This window comes from Amphiprion ocellaris, chromosome 14 (genome assembly GCF_022539595.1).
Source record: "Amphiprion ocellaris isolate individual 3 ecotype Okinawa chromosome 14, ASM2253959v1, whole genome shotgun sequence".
Taxonomy (NCBI): domain Eukaryota; kingdom Metazoa; phylum Chordata; class Actinopteri; family Pomacentridae; genus Amphiprion; species Amphiprion ocellaris.
The window spans coordinates 15465099-15483229 of record NC_072779.1 but is presented as its reverse complement, the minus strand read 5'-3'; the positions used below and the strand labels follow the sequence as shown (position 1 = coordinate 15483229).

At 40.8% G+C, this 18131-nt stretch overlaps 1 protein-coding gene across 9 annotated transcripts in view; it reads left to right on the top strand.

The window, feature by feature from the left end:
• The window catches only part of LOC111577633 (connector enhancer of kinase suppressor of ras 2-like), a 38472-nt gene extending 21272 nt beyond the window's left edge, over window positions 1–17200 (top strand). For 6 of the 9 annotated variants that reach the window (XM_023283990.3, XM_035954532.2, XM_023283988.3 and 3 more), the window contains 16 exons: window positions 627–686; window positions 850–918; window positions 4039–4185; window positions 5690–5823; window positions 6778–6980; window positions 7117–7206; window positions 8026–8216; window positions 8303–8351; window positions 8476–8654; window positions 8734–8807; window positions 9804–9875; window positions 10111–10178; window positions 12047–12147; window positions 12239–12713; window positions 15721–15920; window positions 16003–17200. In XM_023283990.3, the coding sequence (XP_023139758.1) occupies window positions 627–686; window positions 850–918; window positions 4039–4185; window positions 5690–5823; window positions 6778–6980; window positions 7117–7206; window positions 8026–8216; window positions 8303–8351; window positions 8476–8654; window positions 8734–8807; window positions 9804–9875; window positions 10111–10178; window positions 12047–12147; window positions 12239–12713; window positions 15721–15920; window positions 16003–16050 (2160 nt within the window). In that variant the 3' untranslated portion in view covers window positions 16051–17200. The remainder of the gene's footprint in view (window positions 1–626; window positions 687–849; window positions 919–4038; window positions 4186–5689; window positions 5824–6777; window positions 6981–7116; window positions 7207–8025; window positions 8217–8302; window positions 8352–8475; window positions 8655–8733; window positions 8808–9803; window positions 9876–10110; window positions 10179–12046; window positions 12148–12238; window positions 12714–15720; window positions 15921–16002) is intronic. The other 3 variants (XM_035954531.2, XM_023283987.3, XM_023283993.3) reach the window with 1 other exon arrangement.
• Window positions 17201–18131: the final 931 nt, after the last annotated feature.

Here is an 18131-nt window from a genome sequence, read left to right as displayed (position 1 = left end):
TGGCCTAAAAATAAATCTCCGCCACTCATCTTGAAGACTGGCATGCTGCTTCTATGTATCTGTGTGACTGTGCGTGCGACACAGTTATGCGTGTGCTTGTGAGTCTGGGTGTGTGTTTTTGTGTGTTTGTAATGCACTTTAGACCCCTTTTAGTGAAAGCTTTGACTTTTATCTTTTTTTTGCAACAGACCAACAGTTTTTGCAGACAAATAATCCTCCGTGTTTGATTTAATCTGCTTGGAGGGGGACCTGAGAAGGACTCACTGCATGGCATAAACTCACACTGTGTCTCATGTGTACATGAAAAGTACAGCCTTGTAAAATTTTAGGACTTTCCTGTCGTTATTTAAGAATCTATCTGAGACAAATCTGAGCTCAGAGTAGAAAAACATAATTGAGATGAATCCTGATTTCTTCCCATTATGGGCTGCAAGCAGATTAAAACGGAAGTTTTTGCATTTGTGGTTTGCAAAAAAAATGCAGATTTGCAGATATGCAACAACCCTGGTCTGTTCTGCAAATAACTGTGTGGCTGAACTGAGACGAGATGCTTTTAATTTGTAACTTAAAACATTGACGTTTGCGTTAAAAGTTAGTAATTTTAAATTGCTGCTTCATTTCCACAGGGCATGTATATCAAATCAACATATGATGGTTTGCATGTCATCACTGGGACGACAGAAGGAGTAAGTACAAGCCTCTTTGTGCTCACCTTTGTAGATCTTGGCCTCATTGTTCATTCAGCCGTGGTGTAGTTTGTAGATTGAGTTGTGCCACAGACACTTGTATCTGGCATGATAGTGAATTGTTGCTGCAGTTAATAACTCTTCCTCTCTGTTTCTCCATCAGTCTCTGGCCGACCGCTGCAAGAAAATCCACGCTGGAGATGAAGTCATCCAGGTCAATCATCAGACAGTGGTACGACCATGTTGCTGTTGTTTATTTGGTTTTTGTTTTCTAAATTCTCTCCGGCGTGTGTTTTATATGCTTGCTGTCTGAATTTGCATAATCATTTTTATATGCATTTTCCATTTGCATTGGCAGATTGTTTATGCAAATGCCAGTTTAATTCCTACATACTGTACTTGTTTTGCACACAGAGAATCCCGGCCTCAGATTGTATGTTTGGTGTCTGCACTTTCTTTCCATACAGTCCTTTGTGCACATATGTAGTTCAGTGCATCCACAGTGAGCCACTGCAGCACTGCTGTTATTGCTTAAGTTACGTTGGTTGTCGGGTTTTTTGAGGACTTGGATTTGTTACTTTGCCTATCACAGCATCACTCGGACGGTCTGTTGAAAGCAGATCAAGAGGTGTTTGTTTGAGAAAAGTACCTGTGAAAATCACTGTTTTCAGTGTGATTTCTGTTTTAGTTCGTTGACACCTGTGGTACACCCACACGGATGTTTTTACTTAATAATTAGACCTCTCCGATTAGTTGGGATTCACCTGGCAAGATGATTTAGAAATAACATCCTTCTACTTTCAAGTAAAAGCAGAAAGCGAATGATTGAGGGATTTAGAAGCATTAAAGCTCTTTTGCTGTTCTCTGTATTGCTCTTCATTCTTATTTATAATAGGTGTTTGATGACCCATCATTATTCTCAGCAGTGCTCAGCTTCAACCTGAACACTAATCAGCCAGAATAACTGTCCTTCCATTGTTTTTCTGCCAGTCAGAAGGAACCGCTCAAAGTGCCTGTTGCTGAAGTGCATATGGCTGAGTTTAAACTGAGTGGAAACAACAGGAAAAACTTCCCGCGGTGCAGAATTTAAATATAGCATCCTTTGTTTAAAATAATTGCTGCTTGTGTGTGTAACAGTGAGATGTATGATAATTACCCAGCTCAAGTCAGGTTCATTTCAGTCAGTCTGCTCACCCACTGAATGCAGCCATTTTTTAGAGGGAATAAGTGGAAACACACAGTTGATTTGGGTGTCAAAACTCTTCCATTTCACTGAAGCGTGTGGGGTTTAAAGGCGGCCAGAAGTGAGAGCAAGGAGATGTAAGTAGCTGCTCCTCGTGGGGAACCGAAGGAAATACACTGTATCCAAACAGACCTTTTAAGGCAGATATTTCAGCCTGTCAGGGCAGCGTAATTTAAAACATTAACAATGAAACAGCCTTCTGATATAAATTACATCAATGCTCTCACAGTTTGATTTGCAGCAGCTTGTTAAAGTTGCAGCTTGATTGACGCGTATAAATTGGCTCATGTTTTGCTTCATCTAAAGATGTACAACAAATGGACTTGTTTATTTCTGGTAAACAAGCTGGGAAAACAGTAAAAAAGTAGGTTATTATGCTTTATATACTGTACAGTATTAGTATGTGGTAGCTGAGCTGGTGCACAGGTGTTCTCAGATGGATGCTGGAGACGAGGCGCTGCATCAAACATGTCCTGCTGCGACTCTTGTCGAATGAACAGCAGCTGAGTGAATCTGACACACATTTGACATGTCTGCTCATCCGAAGCTGTGCTGTCACTCATAAAGACTGCCTTAACCGGCGTAAACACTTTTTAATACGTTTAAGTTAGTGTCCCCCCATGAGCAAACTGTGGCTGTTCACAACAATCCCTTCGGGGATTCAGGACACCTTTGCAGAAAACTGCATTGAACCAAATGTGTCTGTGGTGGCCCAGATTACTGGCTTCTCACAGGAAGATAAAACAACAAACCAGAAAGAAAAGTTGTGAAAAGGTCTTAACTGTAAAAGCAAGGAATAAAGTCTTCAGGCCCGAGAGACAGTAGAATGAACATCGAGGTTCAAATAACACCACCAAGGAAAGAAGACATGCTTGGAATAGCTGAGGGATTCTTAATTAAGGCAGCTGGGAGCAGTCCAGTAATGAGACACAGACCAAAGTTCACTGGATTTGAGCATTCTTGTGATTAACTTGAAGACACATATAGAAAAAGATAATTTGGAGCTTTTTGGTGGAGCAGCGCTAAAGATTAGACAGCGTGTCAGGAATAAATAACTCTAGTCAGCTGTGATGGATTGAATTGCTAGTGCAGGGATGGTCAATAAATGTGGAAAGCTTCTAACACATAAAAACCGCTACATACAGAACAGTACATTTTAACAATAAAGACTTTTACCAGAATCCCCTTTGGGAGATAAAACAAAAAAGAAGAATCCATTGATTTGATGTTTAATAAGAAACTCTTTCAAGCAGACGACTTCTTTAACAAGGCTGAACAGTAGCTGAAAAAAGCTGAAAATCAGGGATTTACTGCTATAAATAAACACATTTTTTGGCCAGACACAGCGAAACAATCTTTTTTATCATAGAATAAAGCTTTGGAATCTAAACGTGTCTATTTTAGGTTGTCTGCCTCTTTAATGCGCTCTCTGTGAAGAATTTCTGTGTAATGGCTGTCAAGGTGAAAAATTGCTTGGAAAGGAACAAAGTGATTGCCAGGTCAGAGGCTGAAAAATGCCAGGCTTCTCGGGCCGCATGGAATACACAAGATGAGCTGAAATGTAGTGCAGTCAACCAAGCAGGAGAGGAATTTTTTTTTCTCCACCACAAACTGGAACTGGCATATTTGGTTCAGCAGACAGTGTTTCTCTGGGCGGGATGTTTTTTGTGCCAAATATCATTAAAAGTGGGTTAAAGACTATTTACGAGGCATGCAGCTGTTCACAGCATCAGGCTTTACCACAACATGTCAGGAGGAGCACAAGATGTCTTTTGGCATTTAAGTTTGTGTTTAACATCTTCATCAACATGGAGCTCAGAGGCTGCCGGCTGTGCTGCAGATCTCATCCATCAGGATCCGTGCGTGTTATTAATGTAACGATTACGACAGCACCTTGAATAAAATTAGCTGAACCTCAGCATAGAGTGAGTTAGTCATAAAGAAAAGTCATTCAAGTAATGTATGGAAACGACCTGAATAATAAACTACACGAGTCACTAGTGACTCTATGTGTAAATTGAAATATCAGCATTTTATTTCTGTATTCTCAGTCATGGAGATGTCTGCGTGTGCCGAGGAAACCCTCATCAAGCTATTCTTGTTTGCTAGGTGGGCTGGCAGCTGAAGAACCTGGTGAACTTGTTGCGTGGGGACCCGGCAGGGGTGACCCTGACGCTGAAGAAACGCCCTCAGAGCACGCTCACATCGACCCCTGCGCTGCTCAAAAACATGAGATGGAAACCACTGGCTCTGCAGGTATGATGGCTGCTTTCATGCTCCACAGATACAGTCTGATCCAGTCAGTTCTTCTCCATTTCTGTGTGCATATTTATGTTATATGTGTTGTATGTGTTTATCTCTGTACTGCTGTTTTTAATCGTACCGAAAAAAGACTAAAACCCAGAAGCCAAATCAGCCAGGAAATGACCGAAAATTGAAATGAAGACACAACTACAATGTGAAAAATATATTAAAACAGCCATGAAACAAAACATTAGTTCAACTTTAATCTTTAATAGCTATAAGCGTCGTAAATGATTGTATTTTACAGGTATTGCTTGCAACAGTAGCACAACTTTTCTCAACTATTAAGCATTTCTAATACAATTTATGAATACTGCATTTATTAAAAAAGTTCCCCTTGCAACTAATTGGTTGGAGGTTCCAGCATCATTCATTCACGTTAACATTTCAGCCCTAAGTGGCATCTGTTGTCCTACTTCAGCCAAACCAATCACATTATTAGGATCGTGTGCCGGAGCCAGAATGGGTGGAAATGAGAGGGATGTGTATTAAAGTAGTCCAGCCTTTCTTTGAGTCCCATTCCAGAGAAAATGTTTTCTACCCCCCCGAGGCCCTGAAGCGCAGTCCTGCTCAGCGTCCTCCCCCCTCACATTCTTCTTCTCCACCTAAATCGAATTTGCTCTCCTGTTGGCAATTTTAAGGACAGATGAGGAGAGTGAGAAAAAAACTGAGAAACCGTAACATTTTCTGATCTGAGATGTGACTAAAATTAAGAATGTCAAGGTAGTCGGTTAAGTAAGTGAAAAGAAAATTGTGCTGTAGGAGCCCTGCAGTAACATAATGGTTTTATGATGGAGCACACAGAGCGCCTGATTATACATCTCTGACTGGTTAGCTGTGAGTTACGCAGCATATTAGCATAGCTTGAGCTATGACTAATCAGCATTCTATTGTTGAAAAAGCTTTTTGCAAGTCCATGTTTAATCACTGCGAAACACGCATCTTGTGATTGGATTACATCTCTCTGACTATTCAAGTTAAGATGATGAATTTGTAGCTCCGTCTTTTGAGACAGCAAATGTGACAAGATGATTATATTGTCGTGCTAAAAGGCTTTAGATGCACAATTTTGTCCTAGAAATTCGAAATAAACAAGGACCGATCTATTTACAAGTACAGTGTTTAATAGAGTATGTAGGCTATGACCAGATTTTCCTTGACCTCAATGAGAGCGATGCCCAGACTGCACACCGGCCTGCCGTCTTCTGTGCACCACTTAGAACTGGAGCATCAGAAACGTACAGTACACTGCTCATTTCACGCTTGAGATGTTCAGAGGCACAGTCTGAACGGAACGAGCGGTCGGTCTCGGACTGCGCTGAGCTGCCGTGAACTCCAAATTTTCATTGTGTCAATCCCTGTAACTGTTTCTCTCCCTCTTTCTCTCTCTGTCTGCCTGTCTCTCTGCCTTTTCACACACTCCCTCACACATCCACGTCCACTCACTTACACACAGCCAATCTTCCCTCAGAGCCCCAGCAGCAGCGTCGCGACGCCCACCAGCACTTTAAGCACTCCGTCCAGGAGGAGTAGCTGTGCCCTGCAGGACCTCTTCATCCCGCCTCCTCCAGCAGAGCCCTACACCCCCAGGTGAACACTAACACACAGGTTGACATTTAGTGCTCGCCTTGCCAGATATGAAGTTTTTGACCGCTAATAGCTCTGCGGTGCAAAGTTATTTTGTGTGGATTCTGGTTTTGTTTTTGTCATGCACGTGCAAAAGGAGACACATGCACAAGAATGAGCACACATGCAACTTGACGCACAGCAGTTCAAGTGGAGCAAAGCACCCACAAAGAGAGAGAAAGAGGCAGCTGGAACAGGAAGCAAACTTGGATGTAAACATTGCATGAATAAGAATGTTTTAAAAATGGCTTTTCAAATGATTTATGAGGATAGAAGTATGTTCTTCATATTTGTCAGACCTCATGAATGCACACAATGTATTTAGGTCAGAAACGCTGAATGTAAATATATCTGCACAGAGCACCTTTATTATACGCTACCAGTCAAAAGTTTGGACACACCTTCTCATTCAAGGCTTTTTATTTGTTTTATTTTCTACATTGTAAATTAACACTGAAGATTAATACTTTTTTGCTTACAACATAATTCCATATGTATTCTTGGTACATGATATGTACCACTTGGTGCTATATACATGAGTGCAGCAAAATTGAATTAACTCTAAACATTTACTCCTGTTGCGGTAATGTTTGCTCCAAACTGCAGTACCCAAGTGTTTTAGGAAATCGAAACAAAACTGCACATATTCAGTAGAAAAAATGGCTTTGGGGCTGAGAGTCTGAGACAGGCTGAAGAAGTGAGAAAGTATTGATTGATGGACGGACACATTTTTGTTGACAAGAACAAATATATAGATTTTTGACAGCACTGTCCCTTAAACTGAAAACAGTTTTTCACTCTTTACTTGCTCAAAAAGCTTTCACTTCATGATGCATTTTCATGGTAGTATTGCGTCCTCTTTTCTCTGATGTTCGTCCAAACCTTAACTGACATTAAAATTGCTTTCTGCTACCGAAGAGATGACAAGGGGAATCTGCCAGAAGACGATCCTCAAACGGACATCCATGTCGCTGAAGGATCTGAGTCACCAAACTCCTACCTGGACCAGGAATGTCGACGGCGATTTCCCCTGGTGGAGGAGGATGCTATACTGTACTGCTACGAGTACGACCAGAACCAGGAGGTGTCATCGGTGCGCAGGGGCAGCACTCCCACCTATAGTAAGACCTCTGTCGAATTCACATCCCTGAAAATGTGACATCTTTATGTTTCTAGATGATTCTTGATGTGTGCATGTGCGTGTGTGTGTGTGGGCAACGGTGAGATATTGACGTTCCCTGCTTCTCTTTCTTCCAGGCAGGCTGAGGCCCATCTCCATGCCGGTGGAATACAACTGGGTGGGAGACAACGAAGACCTGGCCAAGCTGAGGAGAGAGAGCAGGAGAGGTGAGTGGGAGGAGAGAAAAAGAAAAAGGAGGCAGAGAGGGACAGAGGGAGCTGAGGTGAGTGGGAGGATATCTCATAATATCCTCACCCTCTCAGATCTCAGAGCCAGAAAGAAGACGGATGAGCTGGCCTGTCAAAACTGATAACATGCTCGATATCACTTCTTGCCTCTTTCTCCTCCATATGTTCGGAATCTATCGATGCTCCCTTTTCTCCCTTCATCCCTCTCTCCCTGCTTCTCTTCCTCTTTCTCTCGCTGCTTTGCTCGTTCTCTGTGTTTGGATATAAAAAGTGCGCCGTTGCTCTGGCAACTGTATAAATACGTTTTCCCTGAGATTTTCACATTGTGTTGGTGACTATGGAGCTAGGTGGTAAATGGAGTGGGAGGAGACTGAATTGCTTTATTTCAGTCTCAAAGAAAGATTTGAGTGATGTGTTTGTTTCCTCTGGGGATGGTGGTGATGTGTTGCTCCTTTGGGGCTTTTCAAAAAAAAAAAGTGATGGCGCTATATTTATCTGCATGAGACAGTGTTTGGAAGTTTTGAGGGCTTCCTGCCTGACAACAGCCTTCGTCTGTAGATGTTTTAACGCCTTTCAAATACTGTAGTGGAAGTCTTTTGAAATGTCACTTTCCGCTGATCACAAGCAGCACAGTGGTCAAAAAAAATGCACAGATAAAGTTAGATCAGCGAGAAAGGTATTTGTTTTACATGTACATTTCAGGTTTGGGTTGTTAAAATGTGGTACAAGAAGCACTTAGTGAAGTTGGTACAATTAATTTCATGAAGTGCACTCAGTGTGGAGTTTGTGTCCCTGCAGAGAATTCCCTGCTGCGGTTTGCGAGCGAAGACAAATCCTCGGGGGAGAACTTTTTACTGGGCCGCAGCCTGAGTCAGAACAGGAGGAAGACTGAGCGAGGAGCCAGTCCCACCCATTACACCCTCGTCCCCGCCCTGCAGATGGAAGTGTCCCTGTCCACGTCCAGCTCTGACTCTGCATCCCTTTATCACGTCAGTCCATTATGAAAAGTAACTCTTTTTCTTGCAGAAGAAGGATCTTGCATCGTTGCTATGATCAGTCTTTCTTTAATTTGCAGGTGTTTGAGCGATCTTCACTGCTATCCAGGTCAAAGAAGAAGAGTAAAGGTAGGAGCATTTGTGTTTTTGGGACTTCTTTTCCTGAGTGCTCGTGTTTACTCGAACTCCAAACAAGAGCAAGTGTTTCATGAGAAGTGTTTTCTGTCCCCCTCTTGCTGGCTGGCGCCTGCAGCTGGAAGTCCCATGTCTTCAATCAGCAAGCGACGGATTTCCTGCAGGGACTTGGGTCAGGGGGACTGTCAGGGCTGGCTGTGGAAAAAGAAAGATGCGAAAACCTATTTCTCACAGAAGTGGAAGAAGTACTGGTTCATCCTGAAAGACACTTGCCTCTACTGGTACATGAACGAAGAGGTGAATGCAGTGATTTCTGTGACACCATTATGACTTTACTCATTGTGTGGCTCTTTAACTGAGCGTTTGCTTGTCTCAGGATGAGAAGGCCGAGGGCTTCGTCAGCCTCCCTGAGTTCAAGATTGACCGTGCGACTGAATGCAGAAGGAAGTTGTGAGTTTTCAGCTGAAGTTTTTCTCTTAATTTAACCACGAAATTAGACAAAACTAGATGCACAGTCCTCAGAATACGTTTCAGAAAGCTGTCAGGAGAGGTTTGCACAGTGCATATATAATCAGTGCAGAGGTAGTCTTGTGCAAAATTGGTTCTTGGCAGTGAAAATGGCTCATTTCTGTTTGCTGCAGGGGTTGTATTTACTTCTTTAAAAAAGTGTTTGCATACAGCTGATAGAACAACTTAGGGGAGAGAGTGGCCGTGCAAAAAGATGGGGGAGGATGTCTGACTGTAGAACAACATGCACTTGGGCTATGAACCAGCAGCATTTTAGTATTCTGACAAGAGGACATGAGATCAGCAGTTTTGACTTAAATCTGAAATTATGAATACAGATCTGAAGCAGCTGAAGCAGCAGTTGTGCTAATAACAGATGATGTAGATTAGTTAATGTCTCAGTACAAAGTGCAATTATTATATGAAACAGATCTCTTAAAAGTGGCTAAACTGAAAATGTAACACGGGGGTGTTTAAATCACATTTTAACAGCGATATTTCAAAAGACAACCATGTTTTTCTTTTCTGGACACCGGCCAGATTCTTGAGAGAAGCTGTAAATCTGTCCAGTATAAGTGCACATGGCTTCAGTAGAGGAGAAATTGTAGAAAGATCGAGGCTGTGATACTGGCGATGAGTGGAACACTGACAATGGGCACAAGGGGAAGCTTGAAGATAAAAAGGGGAGTCAAACGACACATGAAAACTTATCTGCAGGATAATTAGGACTTTTCTTGTTTTCCAGCACTGACTTGTGCAAGTCCCTTAAATAACAAAAAGCAGTTTATCTCACAATGCAAATCTTGCTGTTGTTGTGTCAGTCTCAAGTACTGTAATCATGCATCACTTTATCTTGGCAGTCGCCTTTTTTCATATGTTAATGTGCGCTATGCATCCTTGTTCTTGTGCTTACATATGATTGAACTGGTTTCCTTTCAGCGCTTTCAAGGCTTGCCATCCGAAGATAAAAACCTTCTACTTTGCTGCGGAAAATGTAGACGACATGTCCCGGTGAGTTAATGAGGTTTTGATAGCCTTGTTGCAAACTCCCCCAGCCTCTGCATATAAACCTCCACTGCCCGGAAATTGAATCCCCTTTACCGGACTGCCCACTCTCTTTCACACTGAATAGTTTTGTAAGACGACTGGTCAAACAGACACACACACACATGCACACGCACACTAGAGCAAGATGTTTTATTGGATGTCGAACTGCTGTGCGTCACGACTGTTATCTCCCCCACAGGTGGCTCAGTCGTCTCAGTATGGCGGTGGCAGGCTACTCCGAGCAGGAGAAAATGCACCAGGACCAAGGTGAGATTAGTCACAGTCTGTGTTCATGGCGCTGCAAAAATCTGCTCATCTGTTACCGGTCAACAGTTATATAAACCTGCGACTGGGACGTCACGCTGTTACTTTTAGACTGAAAAAACATATATGAGTGAATTAGAGCAAATGCGTAGATAAAAATTTTTTGTTGCCAATCTTCACTTGGCAGCGTTTTAATGTTACTTTCACGGGTTTACAGCATTAATTTTCCATCACAGTGCATCTACAACTTCGGCTCCGTCATGCCATGATTTTAACACCCAGCCAACACATTAAAACAGCACATTTACTTTTCTAGTTATGTCTTTAAAAAATACTTTCCCTAATTAATCACTGATTCATGAATATTACATCTGCTACATGAAGCAAAAGCTATTTAATATCATGTCAAATCTGCACCACTGAGCAAAATCCCTTTATTCTACAGTGTATCATTTAGAAAAATTCTAGTAATCAGATTATGTAACAAAAAAATAAATAAGAATTGCCCTCATCAGTACAAGTGGAAAGCCATGGTTGACTCATTTCAGGAACCTGAACCTTGATCTAGGATGAACTGCAGGCTGTGTTTACACTGAGCAGATAAGAGACAAGGATAAAAAAAAAAAAAAAAAAAAAAAGAATGCAAGCAATCATTTTTCCACTGTCCATAAGGACTGTGGGCATTTGGCAAACATTTTGTACACATAGATTCCAGGTTTTTATTAAAGACTATTTAGAGAAATTGAATCTAGTTTTTTTTAGTTTATTGTGATTATTTTTAATTTAAGGCCTTAAAATTTTATTATAATAATAATAATAATAATAATAATAATAATAATAATAATAATAATAATACATTTTATTTGTAACGCACTTTTCATTTCAGCAAAATCTTAAAGTGCTACATTAAACATTTAAATGGATAAAAACAAAACAGGTAAAACAAAAATGAAGACAATAAAATAAAATAAAAAATTATAATGCACCAAAGAGATTTTTGAAGTTCTCTCATCTTCTAGTCATGGTTGGCAATTTCCACAGAGGTGCAGGATCTCATATTGCAATGAAAAGTTAATGCACATTTGATATGTGCAAAAAATGCTCAGAAACTGCTTCAGAGTTCAGAGAGCCATGAGTTGGTAGATGAGCTGTCAGTTTTTTCCAGCCTGCTGTTTGATGAATGTCACATTTGACACAAATTATAAGCAAATGATCAGCGAATTGAATAGCTTGAAAATTATAACTTTGCATCATCTTGTGTAAACTGATGCAATAACTCAAAAAAAACAAGATCTGATGTAAAGAATTCAACAAATGTCTGGATCAGCTGCAGAGGCGTTTAACTTCCACGTCACATCAGATCGTCTCTGTCTAATGCTGAATATAAACACTAATTTTCAGGGCTTGTTATTTTCACATTTTGGCATTTTGGCTTCTTCCAGACAGACAGGAAATAATGTTACTAACCCATGTACGATTACAGAAGAAACATTACAAATGTGGGCGGGTGAGAGCAGATTCGTCACCGGTTTTATGTAGAGGGGGGTTTCTGCATTTACAGACAGGTTTCTAAATTAGATCCACACCAACACCTTCAGAAGACTAAACAGGAAGTTATCACATTTTAGATTTATCCTTTTTCACACTTAATTCGAATTTGAACTTTTATTTATTCACACCTCGACCACATCATCTCTGATGCTACAATAGTTCCGTCAGAGGACTTAAACAGACTCTGATCTTTATAACTTGACCCAATAAATCAGATCGGAAGTTGTGTGTGGTTTGTACCAAAAGTGACTAGTCTAACTTTATTTGTGCATGTTGATTCTGCTTAGAAATATTAACATGACAGTGTTTGTTCATGACAGATTACTGGAGTGAGAGTGATCATGAGGAGATGGAGATGCCCTCAATGCCCAAACAGGACAGTCCACCACCACCATATGACACCTATCCCAGAGCGTCCTCAGTGAGTCGGTCACCCTGAGTTTTCAAACGTACACTAGATATCTTCCGAAGTGGCCCATTTTCTCTACTTACATTCATCTGTTTGTGTTTAGGTGAGTCCCTACCTGGAACCCAAACGTGGCCATCTCTCCTCCTCCGACACTTTCCAGTCTCGTTCCTCTCATGACGAGTTCCACTCTGAGCCTCAGGAAAGCAGCAGCAATAACGGCGTCTCCCCCGGGCCGAAGACGAGCAGCCACCGAAACTCGTGGCAGGACCAGATGGACAGCAGCACGAGGATGCACTACCTCCAGACGTTTCCCATGGAGGAATCCCTGCTATCTGAGGACAGGGACCAACTGGCGATGGAGTACCGCCGGCAGTCCACTCTGCCAGCACAGCGCAGCCTGCTGCAGGAGCAGTACAGAGCGCTGCCGCTGCCCCTCAGGACCAGTATGGATTCAGAGGCAGGAGGGAAACCCCGCAGCTTCACTCTTCCCAGGGACAGCGGGCTGCACGCCATCCTGGCTGCTGCATCGGACCAGAGAGAACCTCAGCACTACCAGCTGGACCGTGGTAGAGACGCAGGTCAGACTCTTTATAGGAATATTACATGGAACACCAGAATAGATGCAGAAAAACATTCACAGGTTCTATAATTTGTCATTCTTCTGTTTAAATATAGTTTATTTGAGGTTTTGGACTCCTGAACTAGCAATTTAAAGATGCATTGTTGAGGATGCATTGATTGAATCCAAAAATAACAAACAGAAAAAGTGATTATTAAAGCAATTATTTCTGCAACCCTACCTTGCATACATAGTGATGTTTTATCTTTTTGTATGGCCAAAAATATACTTGCTAGATTTTTTTTAATCATTCAAACATGCGCCTCAGACAAAAAGTTGTAAATAGTTCACCTAAGCTACAAAATTTTAAATTAAGAATTTTGATTTGGCATACAATACAGTCACATGTGTTTTACGGGAGAATAAACACTGATATTTAGTATAAACCGACTGCAAAGGACACGCTTCCCACAAACCTGAGTCACTGCTGTGGTTAAGAAAGGCGTGAAAACTAGCCAGAAAGTCAAAATAGCAAAGTGATGGATGGAGTGATGAAATGTCCAACTCCTGCTGCTCCAACTGGTGAACAAAATTTGACTGAAAACAAAGAGGAGCCTTACCACGGACAATTCCAGTGGGAGCAGGTTTAACAGCATCCACTCTTATTTAATCAAAAGTGTTAGATAACAGAGATATTCAAATGAACGCATTTGGAAGATGACAGGCGGTGCTGATGAAGCTAATCTGACAGGGTTTTGGAGGTAGTAAGCAGCAGACCAATAGAGAAGAACTGTCCTGATGTAAGGACCTCTCCTGCTCAGTGTTGCATTAAGATCAGTGTTTCATCTGCATAGGGTTGAGCATGCGTACTTATTGTCATCAGAAATTTTTATTTAAGCTGCTAACAGGCAGTCAGAGCCAGCTAATGTCAGAGGTTGAATACTGCCTATTAATGCTTTATTGGATTGGATTTGAATCCAGCCCATTTGCCGTTCCTCCAAGACCTCCAGGGCAGTTGTCTAAGTGAGATGAAATTTAGTGTCTTATTTGATACTGATTTATCGTGGCAGTCCACTCTCTTTCTCTCTCTCTCTCTCTCACACTCATCCTCGTTCTTTCTCTCTCTCTTTCTCTCTCTCTCTGGCCTGATCGAGATGTCGTCGTGCCTCTCGGCAGCATTTGGATGGTGAAGCAAGGAGGAATCCTTTCAGCCCATGTTAATGTTGAATTCTGAGCAGGATAAAGAAACACGCCTGAGGGCCCCTTTTTTCTTGTCCTCATTTATCTATTGCTCCACCGTTGGTTCTATCCACCACTTCCTATAAAGAGGAGGGAGAGAGACACAAAACAGGCGGCAAACAAAGCACGATGCATTTCAAAGCACAGCCCCAAAGCTTCAGAAAGTACCAGGCTGCTTCCAAAATGCAAAATATAGCGACAAATAAGTCAGATGTTAGTGTAGTCTGAGTGTCCTGCCAACAGAGGGCAGTGCAACACAGGACAAGAGGGGTACTGGGAGTTAGGATGATGTATGAGCTCAAATTTATCGCCTTATTGCTCTTTCTAAAGAAAACACCATAATGACAAGAGGTACAGCAGAAAAACTGAGACTGTAAAGGTAATACATACAGTGTCTGATGAATTTAGTTCAAAAAAGGAAGACAGAAGTAATTATAAGAAAGGTTATTTATTTGTACAGCACGTATCAAAACCAGTGTTACAAAGTGCTTTACAACAAACACAAAATACACATAATAAAAGAAATTAAATAAAGAGAAATGACGGTGGAAAAGCAGGTAAAACATAAAAAATGTGTGAAACTCAACTTAAAATAGAGCAACACAAGACCGCAAGAGTAAAATACAGTGTAACTCGACAGCCAGAACAAAAGTAGACATGAAAAAAAGATAAAAAAATATATGAGAAAGCCTTCAAATACAAATAAAGCTTCAAAAGTGATTTAAAAGGAGATAGTGATGTAGCAGCCAGAGTTCCTCAGGCAGGTTGTTACACAGACGGTAGAAAGAGAGATAAGAAAATAAAAAAAAACGCTTCAGACATAAGGCTTCTTCTACCAGAACACAATTAATGTTTCTCTGATTACATTTGAACTGTTCTCTGATAAAATTCTGCTCATTTCCTCCTCTATTTTGTGTATTTTCATTTTGTGCTGTTTTTACCTTTATCAGCTGTAGTTACTGGTCACTTTACAAATGAAGAGCTTATTAAATATAATTTTTTTTAGTTATTTATCTACCTGAGGTGAACTGATTAAATTATAACAGTTTTAACAACTGATTTATAAAATGAACAAAAACATTTCATGCTTCCAGCTGCTTTAATTTGAAGATTTGCTTCTTTTTCCTATTAAATACTAGTTTTAAAAAAATGTACAAAAATAAGGTGAATAACATTATTTGCAGAGCAAAATAGAATTTAAATAAATGTTAATGATATTCAAAGTAAAATTTTGCTTATAAATAATGCAAGATTATGGAACGATTTAATTGTCAAGGGGGGGATTTTTTTTATGTCTTCATTATGCTCTTATACAATGCAATTAAACCAATATTTCTTTTCCCCTAATGTATTCCCATACTTTGATTTACATAACATTTTTAATGCAGGATATTTAAAGTATGTTAGTACTTTTACTCAATTAAATATGAGTGATACCTCCTCCAACACTGTACACAACATACAGACAGAACATTTGGAAAACTCAACAGCAGCTTTCTTCCTAGAAATTGTTCTTGTTACTTGAGATAGTCCACTGACCTTGTTAAGTCGCTTCACCAGCCACTTAAGAGTTTCAGCTCTGTGCCTTGTCATGCTGAGCAGATGAAGGGAGGCTGTCTGAGGTTTCATATAGTGGAGTTTATGTCTCACAGGAGTGTTTGTGTCGTTTTAAAGGGAGCCCATTTACAAGCTATCTCAGTATATGTGCTGTTTGCTTGTATTTTGCTCATCCATGACTTCAGTTTAAAGTAAAATCTTTGTTGATGGTTGCTTGTCTTTGTTGCCAGGTCCTGGACGAGACTGCAGGCTGCAGACGGACTCTCTGGTGGATCTGTACCGAGCTCTGGAGCAGACCAATCTGTCCAGCTCTGCTGACCACAGATCAGCCAGTCGCCTGGAGTACAAGCGCTCATTTGTGCGCAGAGTCAATGACCCCCTGCTGAATGACAAGCTGCACCGCCTGCGGATCCTCAACAGCTCACTGAAGGTACAACAACGTGTTTTAACCTTTATTTTTTCCACACACACTTTCTGTATTTGCTGATTACTAATCAATACCTTTCTGACAGAATGTCCCTCTTCAAGACACAAATCGGTCGATGGGTTTTTTAGGGTAACCTGTTGAGGATCAGTGTGTTGGTAACACCTCGATCGTATTGCCTCTGCCTGTGCCTCGCACTGCCAGCATCCCGCCTGCTGGAGACAAGAGGCACCAAAAACCATCTTTTACCTGCTCGGTTCTCCTTCTCTTCTCCCTTTACTTAAAGTTCACTGACCGTGCAGGAGCACAAAGACTTGGTGTCCTTCTTTGCCTCATCTCTCTCTCTCTCTCTCTCTCTTTTCAAGATGAGGGCTGGCTGTAATAAAAGGCAAATAAGAAAAGATGCCTGGTTGGGTGAAATAACTTATAGACTTACAGGGTTTATGGCAAACAAGCACTTTGTGTCCGTGTCAAAGATTTGTCGGAGAGCTTTTGAAATTGTCGCTCGCGTGCATGGCCACCTCCCCTTGCTTCTGTTGAACGGTTTTCAACATTATGCTGGAGTTGTGTACAGCCGCTCAGATGTGCACAACATTTTGTTATGCATGTGTGTTTGGTTCATGGGTACGTTTGTTCTCTGAGTGTACAGGGTGTTAAGCATATACATGTATATATATATATTTAATATTACATTACAACAACAGTGACTACACAATGTTTTTGGGGTACTTATACAAATTGTACATCAAGTGCTGTGCCTCAGTGATAGTGAATGTAAACTGTACTTTTTCCAGGAGAGTTGAGAGAAGATATAGAAAGCAAGCTACTCCTCAAACCAGAGGCACAAAAATATAATGCTTGGCAATAATGAACCAGTACTGTAAATTACAAAGGAACGATCAGAATAGTTGTCTATTTTTGTATGCATGCCGTCCACCTGATTGTTTGTAAAACGGTTTTGTATTTCTAAGTGCGTTTGGTCCGGAGAATACTGGTGTCACACCCTCACCTCCACCCGACTCCCCTCACCCGCCCTACAAGCACACAGCCACCGCAGTGTATTTTTAATTCTTCTTCTACAGATTATCCCAGAAAAACTGAATGATTTTTCAAAGTGTTCACCATAAAAAGAGGAATAGCTGTATTTATTAAATGTTTAATGTACAAGCATGCTTTGTAAGACTAAAACATGTTACCATGCCATTCGACTCACATTGCACACCTGTGCCATATTGTAGCTACATTACTTTTTTTTATTAAATAAAGTATGGTATGGGCACACGGAAGATGCACTGTTTTTCCTCATAATGCACATTTTGGAATCTTATTTTGGACACTGTGAGCATAATGCACAAGCCATTTAGTGTTTTTGAAGCATCAGGCTTTCATATTGGATGAAATCTAGAAAGAATAGTACAAATTAGGACCCTGTTTGCTTTATATCACTAAGGGAATCTCATATTTCTATACACACTCGAGTGAACCTTTAAAATATATTTTAGCCACTACTGATTTCAGATGCAGGAAAGTGAAACCGGAGGATTTAGTGCAGCCTGGCAAATACAAAAATAATTGTCCAAATGTCAGGATAACTGCATTCTATCAGCCCCTAATATATTATTATCTGCTCAGTTTCAGACAAGGCTGAAACAGCAAATCCAGCAAGAACGCCTTCTGAAGTAAAGACACGTCAGGAAGGAAACCATTGTTCTGTGAATTTCTGGTTGACAGCCAGTGATTCTGGTTAGCAGGTACTGTTGGGGGTGAAAACTCAGTGTAAGAGGAGTCAGGACACAGGGCCTTTTATGATGTTATGGAAGGATAGCCTGTGTTTTTTATTTTTTTACTTGACGTGGTTGACTAAAAATAGTCCAGAAAGCATGAACAAAAGAGCCATCCGAGATTTCACAGAACAATAGAAGCATTAATAATGTTCTCTCGATGGTGCGTCTCATTTAAAGGCGTCAGCTACTCTGTCCTGCAGTGTCTGTGTTCGTACCTGTGGACGTACGGAGGAATCTAAACAGGATTTGTCTTATGTTTTAGCTGAACCTTCACCTTCCACAGGAATGCACAGCCATTTGAATTTCAGTCTCATGTCATCGTATATATTTTTACCAAACAGTAATAATGACTTTTTAATTAGCAGTTTGCCTTGTTAAATATATATGATTATATGTACTGTGTATAATTTGAAGATTTGGTTGCTACATTTTG